Consider the following 19,641-nt stretch of genomic DNA (forward strand, 5'->3'; position numbering starts at 1 on the left):
AAGTGAGGTTAGTCGGTGGAATGTCTGAATCATTTTGGTAAGCGACAATCCTCAGAAGTTGTCTTTGTCAGTATCATAAACTTTCTTTTGTGCCATTTAATTCATTAACTTTAGATTGAATGTATCACTTATGTCCTATACAACAACTTGAATTCACAATTAGGCAGATCCACTGTTTAGGTGTTGTTATCCAATCATGTATTTTAATAGAGTTTAAATATATACATAATTTATTGTTATTCGAATGATGATTATAAATTCTATTTTAAAATCTAGTGTTATCAAATAAATTATTTAAATCCAGTTTTAAAAATCTAGTGTTATTCAATTTTTTCAGATTTTGATTTTTTTTTGTATTTTAGATTGATTCCAAATCATTTCTTATGGAGTCTCGTGAATAAATTATTGAACTCGAAATCCAATGTATACTGCAGAAATTTTAGAATCCATCACCTTAAAATATTTTAAAATTTGATATACTACAAAACATTAATAATTTATTTTAATCACTAATTGAATAACACCCGAGTCAAAATTTGCAAAGCAAACAAAAGAGTTTAATATATGCAATTGTGGTGAGTTAATTGAAATGGTTAGTGAATGCATAAACCTTTAAGCAACTTATTTTATATCTAATCCATCATGCAAATGGACTAACATTGGCTCTAAGAAGATTTATATGGATAAGATTCCATTCATTAAAGTTTTCATGTTTTACTTATTAAATTTGCTCAGTTTTTGCTCAGTTTTTATATCTAATCCTTCATTAAAATATATCAGTTTTTTAGCTCTAGTAAGCATGCCTAAACGCATGATTTTAAAATGAACATATGGATGAAACTAGTAAAACATACTGAACCTTGTAAAACATATAGACAAGAGAAGAATATCTAACCTTCTGAAACGTAGGCGATCTTTGACCAGTTGGAGAAGAACATCTAACATTCTTAAACGAAGGCTATTTTTGAGCCGTTGGAGAAGAACGGTTGCGCGAACCCGTGTTTTCCAAAGAGAATCTTAGAACCAAAACAGGCCATCTTCCATGCAATCTTAATCCCCACATTTTTTAAAATTTATCAATATGATAAAATAATAAAATTATAATGTTTTCTACTCTTAATTCTAATATCTCATATGACAAGTATCTCTTGTAATTTTGAGATAGGTTTGATACAATTCGGTCTTGAATTTTTAGTTGGAAAAAAATATATATAACGATACAAAGTTTAAATTTCTTTATAAGTAGCTGAACTAATACCAAATAATTTTATCTATAAATCAAATTAAATGGAACCAAACTGAACAGAAGCAAAGTAAACCCAAACTAAACCAATGCGAGTTTGAATGAGATTGGTGGGAGGTTTATGAAAACCAAATTAACCATACAAAATCAAACCAATGTTAAACAGAAATGTCCATTCTTAGATATGAATTCGGATGTTAATTATAACTTAGAACACAATGACCATATACTAATTCAACTCTAGATTATGTTAAAACTCACTTGCTGGTGTTATGTTCATGTGTCCAAATACATTTACGGTTGTATGATATATTTGTTGACATTTGAGAAACATTTTGGTTATTTATAGGATGCAGGATTCATATCACCATATGTCTACCAGACTAAAGAGTTTTATATGCCTTCACCTAACATCAAAATAAAAATAAAATCAAAAGAGAAAAATAAGAGGAGGAGAAGAAGGAGACTTTTGGCAAAAGCCAAGAGTCATGCATAAACTGAGCTATGTTTTGCTGTCACATTCATCTGACCTACCAAAGCTCTCAAAGTGGAACGTCTACATGTGTGTCTCAAGTCTCAACTCTCAATAAAAAGTCCCTATTTGATAAATATAGAACACCAAATTACAAAATATCTAGAGACAATAAGAACAAAACAAATTATTTTGAGGATGACATCTAGAAGCTTCATATAAGATACAACTGATATATTTTTAATGTAAAGCAAAAGAAAATTAACATTTCAAAGAAAAAGTTGTGCTATCCTACATCATCATCAACATTCAATAACAAATTAGAATTTTACGAAATTACTTGTTGTCTGCTCATTGGATGGGTCTGGTTTCGAAAACCTGCTGCGTTAGCCTGTGTGCATCGGCCCGGCCCATAGGATCTGAGTTATAAACCTCGAATATTCCGCGCAAGCGCCATTAGTTTCTCTGATTACTTTCTTAATCCTACCATAAACGGTTGGCCTAAACAGTGGCAGAAAAGGTAAATAATCTAAAAAGTCAAGGACGATCTTGTAACATTAGATACTAAATCTCTGACCTGTCACCTTTTTACCCAAGAAAAAATCTCAGCCACTCGATCAGATTTCATCTCCTCCTTTAAATAAACGCTAAAGCCTCACCAAACTCTTCACTCACTTGACTATCTTCACGCTCGGAGCTTAGCTTTCTCTCTCGATCTCATCGCCATGGGTGAGTACCTCTCCGTTGTTGATGCTTTTTTTGTTAGAGTTTGTAATCTGATCGCGTTTTTTTTTTATGTTTTCTTGTGTTTGTGTAGCTGACAACAAGAAGATTAAGATCGGAATCAACGGTGAGTGTTTTCCTGAATCGTTTAATTAGGTTTAGATCTGTGGAATGAATCTGAGATTTGAATCTTCGTGTAGGTTTCGGAAGAATCGGTCGCTTGGTGGCGAGAGTTATCCTTCAAAGGAACGATGTTGAGCTCGTCGCTGTTAACGATCCTTTCATCACCACCGAGTACATGGTGAGTTTTACTCTTCCACTTCGATGCTAATCGTCGTTTACAGTGAATCGAATCTTGGTTTGTCACATAGCTCGTGAACCGGATTGATTGTGTTGATTTTAATTATTAACGTGGTTTAGTTAAACCGGATTGATGACGTGTCGATTAATTGTAACTTGGTTTGGTTAATTCGAGGATGGATTTTCTGATCGAGTGTGTTTGTTGCAGACGTACATGTTTAAGTACGACAGTGTTCACGGTCAGTGGAAGCACAACGAGCTTAAGATAAAGGATGAGAAAACTCTTCTCTTTGGTGAGAAGCCAGTCACTGTTTTTGGCATCAGGTATACATAAATCGATTTGATATATATTCAAATCTTTGTATCTCTCTTCTTATGTTATGAAAATTTAATAATTTGTGGTGTTTTATTTCTGAAGGAACCCTGAGGAGATCCCATGGGGTGAGGCTGGTGCTGACTTTGTTGTGGAGTCTACTGGTGTTTTCACTGACAAGGACAAGGCCGCTGCTCACTTGAAGGTTTGCTTTTTGGGCCTCATTTATCTATAAATATAGAATAATTCTGTTTCCATACATGTTTATATGATTGTACATCAAAATTTGAAAGGAATTTAATTTTGCTCTTTATGAATAGAGAGCATTTGTTTGTAAGTTACTAATGTATCATATGGTTTGTTTGCTGTTTTGTTTTAGGGTGGTGCCAAGAAAGTTGTGATCTCTGCCCCAAGCAAAGATGCTCCCATGTTTGTCGTTGGTGTCAATGAGCATGAATACAAGTCTGATCTTAACATTGTTTCCAACGCTAGTTGCACCACTAACTGCCTTGCTCCACTTGCCAAGGTCTCTATTTCTTTCATTTTTTTCGTATGAAGTCGGAGTTTCAAGTGTATAATCGTCCCTTGCTGAATTGAATCTTGTGATCTCGTTTTCAGGTTATCAACGACAGGTTTGGAATTGTTGAGGGACTCATGACTACCGTCCACTCTATCACTGGTACATATTTCATTTCACTATATTTGATTCATAAAGGCATGTTTCCTCTTTTTGAATCTCCAAATTATGAATGACCTTTTGGTTTTGTTTGTGTGATTCAGCTACTCAGAAGACTGTTGATGGTCCATCAATGAAGGACTGGAGAGGTGGAAGAGCCGCTTCCTTCAACATCATTCCCAGCAGCACCGGAGCTGCCAAGGCTGTCGGAAAGGTGCTTCCACAGCTCAACGGAAAGTTGACCGGAATGTCCTTCCGTGTTCCCACCGTTGATGTTTCAGTTGTTGACCTTACGGTTAGACTCGAGAAAGCTGCGACCTACGATGAAATCAAGAAGGCTATCAAGTAAGCTTTCAGTATATATATAGATCACTAGTTTCGCATATCTTTTGTAAGATAGATAACTAATTGGATTGGATTGTTACAGGGAGGAATCTGAAGGCAAGCTAAAGGGAATCCTTGGTTACACCGAGGACGATGTTGTCTCAACTGACTTCGTTGGCGACAACAGGTAATAAACCAATATCTTCTACGCACTTTGAATTTACTCAAATTTTCTAGTCTGTTTTGGTAATGATTTTAAAACAATGTGTTTATGTGATGTGTCAGGTCGAGCATTTTTGACGCCAAGGCTGGAATCGCATTGAGTGACAACTTCGTGAAACTGGTGTCGTGGTATGACAACGAATGGGGTTACAGTACCCGTGTGGTCGACTTGATCATCCACATGTCCAAGGCCTAAAGCGCTCAAGAGAAACAAGATCTCGAATATGATGCAACGGTGTCTTAATTTGTCAGCTTTTCGAATAAATTTTCTCGAGATCTAAAAACTCATCTTTTCTTTTTGGTTTTAGCGATTCTCCTTCACGTGACGTGATTGGAAGTTTGTAAACCTTGTTTATTTCTTTACTGAAAATCCTTTGATACACAAGTCTACTTTTATTACAATGCATTCAAGATAAGCACAAACCGGCTTTTATTTAGTTATATGAAACAGTGCCGGTTTGCATAAACCTCACATACATGTATAGAAAACTAGGCATCAAAACAGAAGTTGTAATTGGACAAAAACACCAGTATTACAGAATGTATCAAACCTCTTTTCGTATAACAACAAAGTGATCGTGAGAGATCTGTAATAAAGGCTTCTTCTTATGGTCACTATGTAAAGAGCAAGAGACTATAAGAAGTATCCCACTATAGAGTGTAAGAGACATATTATGCTTTCTAGCAAATTGAAACTGACACCATAACAAATATTTCAACACAATCTAGATTTAGATCAAATGTTCTTGAAGTTCTTCTTCTTCATCATCAAGCAAGATACTGTAGTTCTTCAGCTCTCTCAAGATCCCCTGTAACTCCTCTGTTCTACGATGCTTCTCTCCAGAAGAATAAAACTTCACCAAACCATCATCAGTCTCAATCCAGCTAACACCTGCTTCTTTCTTAAACCCCGTGTCTCTCATAGCAACTTTCAACCTAGCAGCATCATCAAATCTCCCAAGATCACCGTATATGTTTGAAAGCATCACGAAATTAGCCGGGTTTCTCGGCTCAAGCTTAACCAGCTCTCCAAGAGCAAGCTCGCCGACCTCCACCTTCTTGTAAACCTTCGAAGCTCCAAGCAAAGTGGCCCATATAACAGCGTCCGCTTTCACCGGCATTTTGTTTATAAACTCAACAGCTTGTGTTAAAAGCCCAGCACGGGAGAGCAAATCCACCATACAGCCGCAATGCTCTATCTGAGGCGTGATTGAGTAATCAGTAAACATGGAGTTGTAATAAGCTAACCCATCTTCAACCAAACCCATGTGTCTACAGGCGCATAGAACACCTACGAACGTTATCTTGTCCGGTCTAACTCCGCAAGTTTTCATCTCACGGAATAAACCTAAAGCCTCGGTTCCATGTCCATGAGCAGCTAAACCGTTGATTACAGTATTCCAACTTATCAAATCTCTTCTCTTTATGGTATTAAAGACTTCCATTGCCATCTCTATAGCTCCGCATTTTGCATACATATCAACCAAAGCATTCATGAAGTTCACATTAACCTTATCAAACCCAAGACTCTCTCCACGCTTATGCACCCGTTTCCCGAACTCGAAAGCTCCTAACTTTGCACAAGCTGATAAGACTGAAGTCAAAGTTGCATCATTAGGAACAACCTTATCTTCATCTACCATTCTCTTAAAACAATCCAACACTTTATCAAGCCTCCCACTCTGTGTATACCCCTTGATCAAACCATTCCAAGAGAACACATTTCTCTCAGGCATCTCTTCGAAAACTCTCTCACAAGCCTCAACGTTTCCACTATTTGCATAACCCTCCAAAACTGTGTTCCACGACATGATGTCCTTACAAGGCATCGAATCGAAAAGACTCCTAGCTTCTTCCATCATGTTCCCCGTTTGAATATAACCAGCTACCATAGTGTTCCATAGCACAGTGTCTCTCTCAGGGGACAGATCAAAAAACCGCCGAGCAGAGACTAAGTCCTTGTTCAGTATATACCCATTGATCATCGAAGTCCAAGTAACTACATTTCTCTCACCCATCTCACAGAACACTTTATTAGCCGACGGTAACACTCCTGCGCACGAGTACATCTCAATCAGCTTCGTTCCTACGTAAGGGTTTGATCTAAACCCTGTTTTTATAGAAAAGCACTGTAACTCCTCGCCTTGTCTTAGTTCCTTGACCATCACGCAAGCTTTCAAAACGACGGGGAGAGTAAACCAATTAGGCATCACATCGTTCCTTCTCATCCTCTTGAACAACAGCAAAACGTCACTGTACATGTCGTTTTGCGTGTAACCATTTAACATGGCGTTGTAAATAGAAACAGTTGGTTGAGCCATTCTGTCGAACACCTGGCGTGCGTAACCGATTCTCGCGACCCGACAACAAGCGGAAATGATTCTCGGACCGACGTAATCATTGTCTTCTAACCCGTGAGTTAAAGTCTGTGACTTGATTTGGAGAAGGTGTTTCTGGGTTTTACATGACTCCAAGAGAGAGATGAGCTTCTCTTCCAAAAGCCTCTTTGGTGATTTCGAAGCTAAAGCTACGGAAACACTCGCAATTTTCGATTACGATTCAAAAAACAAAAGGACGAGTCTTTACCGAGAGGATCCGATTAAGCGCCACAGTGACATTCAGCGAAAGTATACAGAAGTCGAAGGACTTGAACGACAAAAGTCAATACCTTCTCAACGAATTAGAAGGTTATGCATACACTGCTGCTCGTGTGTGTAGTGAGTTTAAACTGTATTTTTTACTTTTTACTATTCGATTCTATTTTTACCAAGGAAAAAATAAAGAGGTTAAATTGTTGCTTTTACTTTCCCAAAAAATAAAGAGCTAATTGAAATTGTTTCAAAAAAAATTGAAATACTCTACAATTATCAATACAAATGTAAAACCTCAAATTATATCTAACAATTTTTAATTGTATTATACCGTATCCGATTTTAAATCTGATTAGCTATGCTTTTCGTTAATAATTGTGTGTGCTAACACTAGGTGTATCATATTGTATATGTGTACCATAAACCCTATGCTATCCAGCCTCAACATTTACTCTAAATCTACATTACTTTAAAACATACCCAAAGTAAACAAGCCTATGAAGACCTATATAAAGTTCAAGTACTATTAACTGTATGGTTATAGTGTGTAATAGAGATGGGGCGGTGTCATTGTATAGGAACATCATTTTCAGCAGCCTATTCTAGTAAACTACTTATATGTATAGCATTCGGTAACTGAACCCTAAAAACTTTTATTTGCATAAATAGAAAAAGCTCCACTTTCCTGTTTCATCCTTCTGAAACGCATATTCTATCTACTCCTAGCTCCTACTTACCCGTTTCCCTCCTAATTATTAAAATCTCATGTTTTCCATTTGTATTAGTTCATGGATTTCAGGAATGTTATGTATATATAGACGCACACCTAACATGTAATGTTATGTCACTACTTAACAAATGTTGTTCATTATATTTTGTGTGTACTTTATTGATAGTACATATTATAATTGTACTTAACTAGATGTACAATAGAACCATGTGTAGAAAGGTGTATGTTCATTTGACTCAAAAAAAGGGTGTATGTTCTATGTAATACATATATGATTCACATATACATACATACATCTATGTTCTATCAAACGCATATATGTTGTTTTCACAGTTGTCCAAAAAAAAAATATCTTGTTATTTACAATTAACTTCTATTTTGTAACCATAATACATGATTTCAGATAATTGGGAAATACATGTTTTACTATACTTATTAGATAGATAAGTGGATCTAGTCAAGTAATAAGTTTAATTTCGCTTTGCTAGTCGAGATGAATGATTGATTACAAATTAGCAGTATATGTGTTGACATAAGATATTGTTATATATATATATAGGTTCATCGGATGATCATAGATTTCAATGTTAATGTAGACTTGGATTAGGAAATGTATTTGTAAAACATATTTATATGAATTTTATCCCAAAAAAAACATATTTATATGAACAAGTTTGTACTAGAAAAAGCGTATATTAGTTTTCTCAAAAAGGGTTATATACTTATATAGTTATAGGAGTAGGGTAGAATTGAAACCGAGGAGCAAAGCTAAGAAATAGTAAAAGCTGATATAAGATACTCTTTACCGCATGCAGTTGTGCAATCGTCAGACTGAAACAAGAGAAACTTAACTGCATCAATAAGTCCTTACCACAGTTGTTTATGTCTCAGTGGCTCAGTTAAGAGTCCAACTTCTTTTTAATAGGCCTTAATTTAAACTCATTCACAAAATCAATACTGAATTACTGATCCACTCAATCAATCTCCCTCTCACTCCCCTCCTTCGCTTTCTGATTGTTCATTTATTTTTATATATACATATAACTCTTGGGAAGACTGTGATTACATATCCATAGGGTTCGAACATCTCCAACCCCACTATAAAATTTACTGCAAAATGAAGTGGATTATACAGTTATGAAAAAAAAAATTACATAATCCACTTCATTTTAAAGTATTTGCAGTAAGGTTGGAGATGTTCGCTCGCCTTCTTTGACAAAATCATGATTTATTTCTTTCCATGAATAGCTCTTTATTTATCCTTTTATCACAGAAACATGCTTCAGCCGAGATCTCATTTGATCTCTCTCTTTCCCTCTTGATCGCTATTTTGACTTACAAGATATAAACTTTGTTTTTTTTTCTGTTTAGGTTTGCGTTTTGGATTTGCATTTTGGATTTTCTTAGATATTTTTATTAACGTTACTTATTTATACTATTACAAACTATGCATGGATAATATTACGACCGATAATTCTACATGTTAGATTCACGTGTGACTGCATCGACTTGAACCGTCGAAGTCTGTTTTTGATGGTACAACTTGCGCCTGAAGATTTTCTTAGATTTGTAACGTATAATGTCATGACGATGAATTCGGTAACGAAACAAATTAAACATAAAGACCACAATTTATTTATCAAAAATGTTGCAAAAATAGATAATCATAAATCATAAGAGAATTTGTACTCTCTACCCACCACTTTTACCCTATTTGCACTTCATACCCTATATCCCTCCAATTTTCTTCCCCCAACATTACCATTTTCCCTCCATTCAATGATATCCCACATTTGTTAGTATATTTAGCTAATTTACTCTAATCATAAATGTAAATTGGAAGGATTAAACATAAGAGTTAGTTATAACTCAAGTAGAAGAAGTCCAAAACTAAGTTGATCTCTCCTCTCCCTAGTCTTTCGCCACTTCTATGTTCTTTTTATATCTCCAGAGGAAAAAGAAAAGTTCAAAGAACAAATATAGAACGAGACAACACTTGGTCTCACAAACAGCTCCGAACCAGAAAGTGGTAGATGATGATAAGAAAAAACAAAATAAAAATAGTTTAAAGCTGCTCCTTCATACAAATACAAACTTCTCACATAACTCCAAAATACAACACTCCCTCTCCAGTGTGAATTTCAGTTTTTCATTATCAATTACTTTGGCATGTCTCTTACAATATTCCACAAAATATGGATAAATCTAACATTAATGGATAAAATTTTATTAAAACACACACATTTGTTCCATTGCCTTAATTATAACCATGATGTGGAGGTAGAGGCTGCGAAAGAGGAGGAGCAACCCTATAGCCATTAGCCACGGGTGAACCGATGAAGATGTATCTAGATTCAGGCAGTGAGCGACCACCGCAACCGCTATTGGTTAAGGTTTGGTGATGTGTACCATTGTTGTACAAATAGTAGTCGTCGGTGCAATGGTAAGGAAGCGATAACGGTGGGGTAGGAGACCGTGGTGGATAAAGATAAGGTTGCACAAGTGGTGGTGGCGGCAGAAGTGCGGAGGGGGAGAACAATCTTGGTGGATACATCATTGGTTTGTATGGTGTTATTGGGTCTCCTATATGCATATCTCCATGCTGATAACTATATAGAATATAACAATTAATGTTGATTAAAATGATATCTATAGTAAAGGAAAACGAATTAAAATTGCATAAGAAAGAGAGAAATCAAAAATACCTAAATGGAGGTCCTTGATGAGGAGGAAATGTATTGTTGCGAAGAAGTTCACGAGCTTTGTTTAGTGACTCCGCCTCCCTCTCTAAAATCACCATAACAAAAGTTAAATTTATTTATGCAAACTCATACATATTAATATATACACATACTATACAAAAACGGGGTCTCTTGCCTTGACGGTGGCGGTTCATGTGGCCACCGAGAGCTTGGGATTTGAAGAACTTGAGTGAACAAAATCTACATTCGTACTCTTTTCCATCTTTGATGTGCTTCTCTCTAAATCCTCCTACTCAATACTATATTAATTTGATTCTCATAATAAATAATCAAGTGTACATCTATTGATTAGATGATTTAATAGTTCGAATTAATAAAATTAAGAGAGTAAAATAAGCTAAAGTAGTATGTACCAGAGGATGAAGATGAAGACGAGCCTTCTTTAAAGAATGGGAAAAAGTCTATAGAAGGATCATCAGGTAAGTTATTAAGATCAAAAGTGTTATTATCTTCAGCTCTCCTGCAAAATTTTACGTATCAATAGAATTAATAAAGATTTAGCAAGAGCAATAAAGAGAAAAAGAGAGGACAGAGACACCAACATGAGTACCGAGAAGACAGAAGAGAATAAGCTAAGCTAAAACACTTAAGGGAGTGAAGAATGGCGGGATAAGAGAAGCTAATTTGTGAGATATCTTTTTATCAATATATATCTTTATTTCTCTAGAAATGAGAAAATTGGGCATGGAACCCAAAGTGGATTGCTTTGTGACTTCTAAGCAAGAGAACTATAACTTGAGATGGGATAATAGGTCAAGGTATCCCTTAGTATATATAATGATCATGTATACAACAACAAGTCCAATGTAAATTCCATGTTGTTATTAGATGTATGATATTACATATACATCCAATTAAATTTTCATTCATACTTTTAGTATCATATATTTATTTTTATAGATTTTGTTGTTTCTATAAGAAATTACTACGAAATGTTTAGTTTGTTAATAGCTAGTGACTAATTCATGACTATTTTTGGTATCATAGTAGATAGGGATGTCATGATTGTCTTGCTGTTGATCGCCATGATGTTATTAACATTTGCGTGCAGATCATTTCTTTCTTGTTTTGCCTACTCCAAATTATTGGCATGAAATTAATATTATCAGTGTGACCTCTCTTTTCGCAACTATTCATCCTCTCTCACTTGGTTATTCGGTAGCTGATTATATAAATGAAAAACATAAATTTACTTTTTTGCTGAAAAAATAGAACAAAAATTTAAAGTTTGACTCAAATTTAATCAAAAATATCTTAAGTGACTCAAATTTAATCAAAAATATCTTATATATTAAAACAGAAGTCTGTGATTTTTTTTAAACAGATCTAATGGACATATTCATAAAAAATCATGTTACATTTAATCTCTAATCTTATTATTTAAATATTGGACATACCATAAATTTTTATTGGACTATCAATAATATGATTTAAACAATAGATGATCCATTAGATTTATGGATAGTATAAATTAAATAGATGCAATTTAGTGTTTAAAATTATACCTCCATATGTTAATTATTTAAATATTTGTCGATGTTAACTTTTAAAATTATAAAGATTTTTTTTAAATAACAAAAATCATATTATCTAACAATGATTAATCTTCACTACCTTACACCAATGAAAACAAATTTTAAACTATATAGTTTATTTTAAAAATTAAGCAAAAACTAAATGCTTAATTATTTACTCTATAATATAAATCTATGAAGCGAAAATTTTAATTTTTTAAAAGCTTTCTAAATTTGTGAAATGTTGCAATATTTTTGAATATGACAATAAAATAATATTTTACTAATATTTATATATATAGTTACGATTTTAATAATGAAATAATAATCCAAAAATATATATATAGAAGAAGATACAAATACATGTGAAAGTTTGAAACAATCTAATCTATTCAATAAAAAATATATTTTAAACTTATCATGTTTTAAAAATTGATAGACACATATATATTATAATATATATCACTTTATAATTGAAAACAAAATGTTTATATAAAAATAAATAAAAATAAAAATTTGTGCGCTTGTACGGATCGAGATCTAGTTAATTTTATTAAAACATAAATAATATATTGTGATAAGGGAAATCACATGGACTGTCTACGTGAAAAGACTATAAAAGATCTCGGTTTTGAACTACCAAAGACATGTGGTCATGCGTAAACAGAAAAAGGAATCCTTCTCTTACGGTTATGTACGTAAGATTTTTGTTTTTTTTTTTCTTTTTGATAAATCCTATTCGCTGATCCGATCCGTCCCTGATAGAACGCATTTAGTGTTACATAGTTAACTAACCTAAAAATGTATTATAATGCTTGACCAAAGTTTGAAATATCTTTTCGACTAATGTCAGGGGTGATATTATCTGAAATCGGCCAGACAATATATTTGTGATTAGGGATTAACTGAAAACAACAGTGATAAGTAGATTTCACTATGAATTAAAATGTCACTTCGTCGGTGACATTTATTTGGTGTAAATAGGAGTATTTACTAGGAGAGGTTAGGCACCGCTGACCGCTGTCCCAAAAAAGCCAAAAATAAAAATATGAAACTGAAAACCGTGCACAACGCAACGTTTTTCAAACGAATTTATGAAATGTGTTTGATTAGAAATTAATTAAAAACTAGAGATTGACCCGCACGCCCGTGCGGGTGTTAATTTTTACGGTTTTATAAATTATTTGTTATTTTATCATTAGTGTTATATATTTAAGATGTGTCGTCGAATAACTAATTGTATTCAAAATATTTGGTTTGAATCGGGTAATAAGATTATTTTTGGTACAAATATACACTCTTTTGAGATACATTGGTTAATTAAATATTTTTATATTTCTACACATCAAAATCAAAATCATTCAGACCCGAGAGGATCCAACTCAAGCATCATACATAAATTTATAATATCCAAGTGGCGCCTAATTTAAAAATCCAAAAAAATTAATCCCGAAAGAAACAACTTGTACCTCAATGAGTATCCGAATGTCCATACTTAACTGATTTTGCAAATAGATTAAAAAGGAAACTCTTTCTATATATTTGGCAAAAATAAGAAAAATAGAAAGAATTTTTTATTTAATAAAATAGTTATATGAAGTGAAACATTAAGTGATAATAAATATAATACTTTTTAATTATTTTGATTTAAATTATTATCTTGTTCATATAAACTATGCCTTTGAATTATGTGTTTTGCTATGTAATTTTTCACCAATTGGAACTAAGACAAAAGAAAGTTTTAGTAAAACATATTAAACCAAACTATTAACCATATGCAAAACTCGGTTATCTTACATTTTTATTTTTTTTTATAATTGCACAAAGTTAATATTGATTAACTAATAAATAAAAATCTACATTATTACTTTTACGGTAAATATAATTAATGATGTAATATATTGTTAAAGTAATATAATTAATGAAATTACTAAAATAAAACTATACTTATATTTTTATACATTAATATTTGTTTTTCATAATTAGTGTTTTATATTTTATATATGTCGTAATATAACTAATTGTATTCAAAAGATCCGGATCGAATCAGATAATATGGTTATTTTTGGTACAAATATCCAAACCCGTTTCAAATACATTGGTTATTTAGATATTTTAGGGTCATATACATCAGAACCAAACTCATCCAGACTCAAAAGGATTCAACTCAAAACCTACACATAAATTTATAATATTCAAGGAGTGAGTAATTTTAAAACAAAATAAAACGATACCCGAAAGGAACGACTCGTACCTAAGTGGATATTTAGTGTTCATGCCTAACTGATTTTATAAACTAATATAAATGATATTTTTTATGTGTTTTGCTAAATTAAGTGAAACTGAAAGAGTTTTTTTATTTAGTAAGCAATTATATTGAGTGAAAAATTAAGTGACAATGAATGTAATTCATTTTTATTATTTTGATTTAAGTTATGATTTTATTCACTAAACATGTTTTTGAATTATGTTTTTGGCTACGTAATTTTCCACTGATTGAAAAAAAAAATGTTATAGTATAACAAATTAAAACAAACGTTTAACCTTATGCAAAACTCAGTTATTTTACTTTTTTGATTTTATAATTGACACAAAACTAATATTGATTAACTACTAAATAAAATCTACACTATTATTATTATGGTAATATAATTAATGATGTGAAATATTGTTAAGACAATATAATTAATATGAGTGAAATATGGAAATACAATTAATGTAGTACTGCTATCTTCGTTTCCAAACAATTTTCAGTTATAGTACTATTCATGTTTCCAAACATTACTAAAGTGTACTTCAGTTTTAATAATATAGATAAAAGTTAAAGTAAAGTAAAACAAGCGTTTCGAAATTAATCATAAATAAGTAGATGCGGATTCTATTACATTGCTGTCTGTAGGTTCTATATTTCTATCTGCCTTTGCTGTTAACCTAAGAGCCATTAGACTTTTCTTCAGATCTCTCTTTCTCTTTCTTCTTCTTGGCTCAAAGCTGCTTCTCGTCCAAAAGAACGATCTCTGCTTTTCAAGCTTCAGGTATCTCTCTCGAATATCTTGTGCTTTTGTTTCTGATCTAATCCTCGGTGTTTTGGGTTAAACTCTGGTCTGGATCTGAGTGACTCTTGCATTTTCTGTTAAAGATTCTTGTCTAATGTGTTCTTGATTTTCATTTTTGGATCTGAAACTTATCATGCATGTCAGATGCTTCACGTCTCCTTTAGAGATCATATGTGTGTTATCGAGAAGCATAGATTTTCATCATTTCCATATCTATCTAGATCATGGAATCACAGTTTATGTTCTTCTCCATCTGTTTTCTTGAGAAGCTATATTTATTTCAAAATGCATCAGATGAATTTCTCACTATTCGAGTTAGACTTTTTCTTTATGACTTTTCTTTTTAGTTTACTTAAATATTTTTAATAAAGACAAGAAAAGATCATGTCTCCACTATGATCTTGACAGCATCACTATATAAGCTAAAAATTATTAAATTAAAAAAAAAATCTCAGAAAACAGTATCGTGGAATTTGTCAAGTGGCTGATTTCTGTCTTAATTAAAGAATTTAATAATTAATAAAATTCCTAACTAATTAATTAAATACGATATTATGACCAGATCTCCATAATAAACACGTTACCGTTTGACCACCTCTTCTCTTCCCTTATCCTATTTAACATTCTTATTTATTTTTGCCTCCTCCATCAATCTCTCCTCAAGATAAGTTTATTCGCAAGTGGTTGATTTGATTGATTCTTTTGAGCAGCAAAGATGAACTGCTGTGGAGTTCAACAAAACGCTTTCGAGGTGATGAGGAGGAGCAGAGACGCCGTCGTTTGCCCTAAACCACGTCGTGCCGGTGTCCTAAACCACCACCACCTTGCTCGGTCTCTCCGTTGGCAAGTCAGGTAAAAACATACTTTCTTTATCTCTTTTATTTTCTTATAGAGAGGAATAACGTTTTCATCAATCATTTTGTTAAAATATGTTTTTATTTCAGTCACCAGATGGAGCTATGCGAGTCGAATTCAAGAAGTGATATTTTGGATTTCATACTCGCTAAGGTTAATATAAATAACCTTTTGCTCATAGCTAGAATTTGTATATATAAAATATTATGTATTTTGTGTTATGTGAGATTGATCTTGTGCATATATATTTTATTTATAGGGTGGTGGTTGTGAACAAGATCCGACGCCGGAGCTATTCTTCACAGGGTCACCGCCGAGTAGAGTTTCTAACCCGTTAACCAAAGATTCACTCTTTCAGGACGAGCTTCTCGCGGTGGCTCCTCCTCCTCCGTCGACTCCACGAGCAACCAAGCCGCCGCCACCGTCTTCTCCAAGGAACGGTGGCGGTTGCGTTAGGGCGACGACTAACTTTGGGAACAATCCTGCGGTTCGTGTCGTGGGATTTAATTGCCTTGACATGGACAGACGCAACAGTGTTCCTACTCTTGCATAAGAGTCCCAAAACATGCATATATATATAACAGAGAGGGCTAAAAACCATTCAAAAGGTTTAGGAGTCTGTGGATCAAGTGGGTCTGTGGAAAATTTGTAAATATTTTCAAGAAAAGGTAATTTTATAAAAGATATATAAATTTAGGATTTGAGTGTCCAATTTGGGAGTTTTGTAAAAGTAAAAGGGAGAGAGAAGGGTTTGTGAGTGTTAGTGAAGAAAATAAGAGCATCAGTGTTCTTCACTATTGTAGCAAAAGGAATGAATTTTGAAATGTGAAGATATCATTTCTACTCTTTTTTCTGTTGTCTCTTTTGTACAGATGTAATTTTCATGGGAAATGAAATTTTTAGTCTTATTTATTTACTTGTTTTCTGGCAAACATCAATCAATAATGGTATACTATCATGTCTTTTTGGTAAACTACTATCATGTCTTCGCGCTCTTGTATGTATCAAACTTTCAATATGATACATGATCACTGAAAAAAATGGTTTCATATTCTTTCAACATTTACAATATTAAATTATTAATCAAGTAAGAAGAGTGGTCATCATGCCTGCTTTTAACAACATTAATTATGTCGAATCAAAAATTCGTACTTATTTTTAAAAGTTTTACTTGTTCTAAAGTAAATTAAAGGAACACAAATGATATGATCATTTCTCTATACATAAATATCCAAAGATTTATAAATTTCGCATATCGTCTTACAATTTGCAACATATAACATGCTACCAACGTTCTTTAACAGAATCTAACATGTTAACAACATGATTTAAGACATTTTTAATTGTTTTGAAATTTCAAAATGTTTTAACCAAATATATAAACTCATCGTATCCACGATCCTTCACTGGCCCAGCTTCGTTCCTATTGGTCTGAAGTCTTCGCGAGCCCAAGTTCACGAACATGACTAACGCACACAATGATACAAGTCCATTGCTATGTTCGCCTTGCTTCCAATAGATTGTGATTATTAATCGATAAAAATAGGAACGAACTAATATAGTATACACATACATGGCCAATGGTTACAGACCGGGCATGTGACATGAGGACAACTTATTATTTCTCTGTCTGTGGATCTATTTCGATTGTTTGCTTAAAACTTTGGAAAATCAAACTAATAATATTGAATTATCTTGTTTTATCAGATTATAAGAAATATCTAATTACAAAAACTATAGCTAAAAGTTTTTCACATAACTATAGTTACAATTATAATACTTATATTATATGTTACATTTTACATGACGCTAAAGATTGTACAGTTATTGTGATGATGTTATTATAAATAACGAAAAAACGATTTAGCACAAGTATTCCATGACCAATTAGATCATACGTGCCGCTTTTAGTTAAACCTACACTAGAAAAAATTAAAATATAATTACAGGATAAAAATAGGTTGACAGGTTTAGTTGTGAAAGATATTAGCCAGGTTAATTTTTCAAAAAAAAAAGAAACATTAGCCAGTTTAATAGACTTGCGAAAACGTCTTGAAATCGAACAAAGTAGCGTTGCAGTGTCACGTCATAAACATTTCTTTTATCCTTTTGAATTAATTAGTAGTCCCTATATATTCGTCCAAAAATATACCCACTCAAACATTATATTGAACTTTTAACAAAATATGCTTGCTTGGAAAATTGTTTTTGAAGACGTCTGTAAAAGGAAAAATAAAAGAGACATTTTTTATTTTCTAAAATTAAAAGAAGAATCGAGGACAAATAATTTAAAGTTTCTCTTTTTTTTTCTCTTACAAAATTGTCCAGCTTAATCATGCATCAGTTTTTTTAATCAACGAGTCATATGTAAGTACCTTAAACACATAAATCGATTATACTATAAATGTATAGAGAGGTACAAAAAAATTATGAATGAAGTAAGTTATACTTTGGATACTTTTCTATCATCTAGATCCAGGGATTTTGCATATCCTAAATTCACGTACCTTCTAAAATATTATTAACCAGAAATTTAAACATTAGTATAAACTATGAAATACATTCTTACAAGTTTCTGGTTAATTTTATTTATATTTCCCTTTATCTTAGTTTGCAAAACTGGTGTTGGTGTTTCAATTAAATTCAATTAAATTCGCCTAATATTATTTTCTTGACATGCAATAATATTTTTTTGTTGTTTCGCCATATAACTTTTTCAGGTATACTATATGTCAATCAATTATCTGTTAATATCTACCAAAATAAATTTTCAGATAATTCTGCCGTTACGCTTTGAATTTCTGGTCAAGCTTTTAAAACAACCCTTCCAAGTCAAACGTCCCTATAATTTTCTAGATAACAAAAAAAAAAGAAAAAAAGGCAGACGTTACAAACTTGAAATATCGATAAATGGCCGAGTACTTTTTTTATTATTTACTTGTAACTTGTATCTGAGGGTCTGACACCATCGACGCAATTAATCGATACATTATTCCGTAGAGCCGACGGTGATTGTGATAATGACGTGGATCCATTGGATACGACATTGCCGCGTAAGGTGTGTTACAGTTACATTACACGTTGCACATTCACTGTGCACGTCGTCTACCTCACGATAGATTTTTCAGTTGCTTTTTTATTTTATTTTTTGAAAAGGCTTAGATTTTTCAGTTGTTTCCCTTTTAATTATAGTTTTCTTTATCCATTTGAATTTATTTTGGAGTTGATATATCAAATTCAAACAGAAAAGGTAAATCACTCTGAATTAATTTTGTAATAAATATTGTTTTGTAATTCTCGAAAATAGATAAAAACCAAACAAGTTTTTTATTCTAGTGCGAAGGTCAAGTCTAAGGCTGCTTATAAATATTTATATTTTATCATCGGCTGCTAACTATTTTATGTCTCAAATAGTCAATTGATAGAAATTTAGCTAATAACTTTTTTCACCAAAGACTATTTCTAATAATCATTCTATTTTTCTCTTCAAAATAGAATAACCACATAATAGAAATAAATTTATTCCAAATAACACTCTATTTTACAGTAAAAAATAAAAAGAACAAAAAATAAATTAGATACACTATTTATAAAATAATCTCATTTTTAATTATATTATAGAAAAAACAATAAAATATCATTAAAGCATTTTTACTGTAAATTCTATTTTAGAATAGAAAAAATAAAGTGGAATTAGAGATGCTTTTAAATTCAAATCAATATTTAAAAGTATTTTAGTTGAACAAAGAAACATTCACAAAAATAAAATTGAACAAAGAGAAAAACTAAAGCCTAAGCTAACCATTATCAGATGGATTGTACACACGAGCCGAAGTATACTGAAAATTTCTTTCAACCTT

The 19,641-nt window shown here is 32.4% G+C and overlaps 4 protein-coding genes across 4 annotated transcripts; 2 read left to right on the forward strand and 2 right to left on the reverse strand.

Annotated features, from left to right (window-relative positions):
- The first annotated feature begins 2,273 nt into the window (after positions 1–2,273).
- On the forward strand, positions 2,274–4,687 carry LOC103836104 (glyceraldehyde-3-phosphate dehydrogenase, cytosolic). Its single transcript, XM_009112333.3, has 10 exons — positions 2,274–2,444; positions 2,533–2,565; positions 2,639–2,739; positions 2,947–3,062; positions 3,157–3,256; positions 3,431–3,577; positions 3,670–3,730; positions 3,832–4,072; positions 4,155–4,238; positions 4,337–4,687. Exons 1-10 carry the CDS (start codon positions 2,441–2,443, stop codon positions 4,467–4,469), a joined length of 1,020 nt encoding a protein of 339 aa, XP_009110581.2. The 5' UTR covers positions 2,274–2,440; the 3' UTR covers positions 4,470–4,687.
- A 76-nt stretch (positions 4,688–4,763) lies between these two features.
- Positions 4,764–6,951, reverse strand: LOC103836103 (pentatricopeptide repeat-containing protein At4g02750). The gene is given in 2 exon segments (XM_018653984.2): positions 4,764–6,323; positions 6,533–6,951. Coding segments are annotated over 2 exon segments (1,461 nt in total). The 5' UTR covers positions 6,675–6,951; the 3' UTR covers positions 4,764–5,004.
- Positions 6,952–7,731: 780 nt separating this feature from the next.
- Positions 7,732–12,994, reverse strand: LOC103836105 (zinc finger protein JAGGED-like). The gene is made up of 5 exons (XM_009112334.2): positions 10,899–12,994; positions 10,710–10,816; positions 10,472–10,585; positions 10,300–10,381; positions 7,732–10,203 (listed from the first exon to the last, which is right to left on the reverse strand). Coding segments are annotated over exons 1-5 (657 nt in total). The 5' UTR covers positions 10,901–12,994; the 3' UTR covers positions 7,732–9,851.
- Positions 12,995–14,666: 1,672 nt separating this feature from the next.
- LOC103836106 lies at positions 14,667–16,697 on the forward strand. Its single transcript, XM_009112335.3, has 4 exons — positions 14,667–14,905; positions 15,637–15,778; positions 15,871–15,934; positions 16,041–16,697. The coding sequence occupies exons 2-4, from the start codon at positions 15,642–15,644 to the stop codon at positions 16,332–16,334; spliced, it is 495 nt and encodes a 164-aa protein (XP_009110583.1). The 5' UTR covers positions 14,667–14,905; positions 15,637–15,641; the 3' UTR covers positions 16,335–16,697.
- The last annotated feature ends 2,944 nt before the right edge of the window (positions 16,698–19,641 follow it).

Source organism: Brassica rapa, chromosome A08 (assembly GCF_000309985.2).
Source record: "Brassica rapa cultivar Chiifu-401-42 chromosome A08, CAAS_Brap_v3.01, whole genome shotgun sequence".
In the NCBI taxonomy this organism is placed as follows: Eukaryota; Viridiplantae; Streptophyta; class Magnoliopsida; order Brassicales; family Brassicaceae; genus Brassica; species Brassica rapa.

What these genes read in the sequence shown, in the direction of transcription:
- LOC103836106 (XM_009112335.3), top strand. Translation starts at nt 15,642, where the DNA reads ATGAACTGCTGTGGAGTTCAACAAAACGCTTTCGAGGTGATGAGGAGG. An exon ending in TCTCTCCGTTGGCAAGTCAG is followed by an intron (nt 15,779 to 15,870) that starts GTAAAAACATAC and finishes TTTTTATTTCAG; the next exon opens with TCACCAGATGGAGCTATGCG. An exon ending in TGGATTTCATACTCGCTAAG is followed by an intron (nt 15,935 to 16,040) that starts GTTAATATAAAT and finishes TTTTATTTATAG; the next exon opens with GGTGGTGGTTGTGAACAAGA.
- LOC103836105 (XM_009112334.2), bottom strand. An exon ending in GTCTTCATCTTCATCCTCTG is followed by an intron (nt 10,586 to 10,709) that starts GTACATACTACT and finishes AGTATTGAGTAG; the next exon opens with GAGGATTTAGAGAGAAGCAC. An exon ending in CATCAAGGACCTCCATTTAG is followed by an intron (nt 10,204 to 10,299) that starts GTATTTTTGATT and finishes TATTCTATATAG; the next exon opens with TTATCAGCATGGAGATATGC.
- LOC103836104 (XM_009112333.3), top strand. An exon ending in TCATCACCACCGAGTACATG is followed by an intron (nt 2,740 to 2,946) that starts GTGAGTTTTACT and finishes TGTTTGTTGCAG; the next exon opens with ACGTACATGTTTAAGTACGA. An exon ending in GCCTTGCTCCACTTGCCAAG is followed by an intron (nt 3,578 to 3,669) that starts GTCTCTATTTCT and finishes TCTCGTTTTCAG; the next exon opens with GTTATCAACGACAGGTTTGG.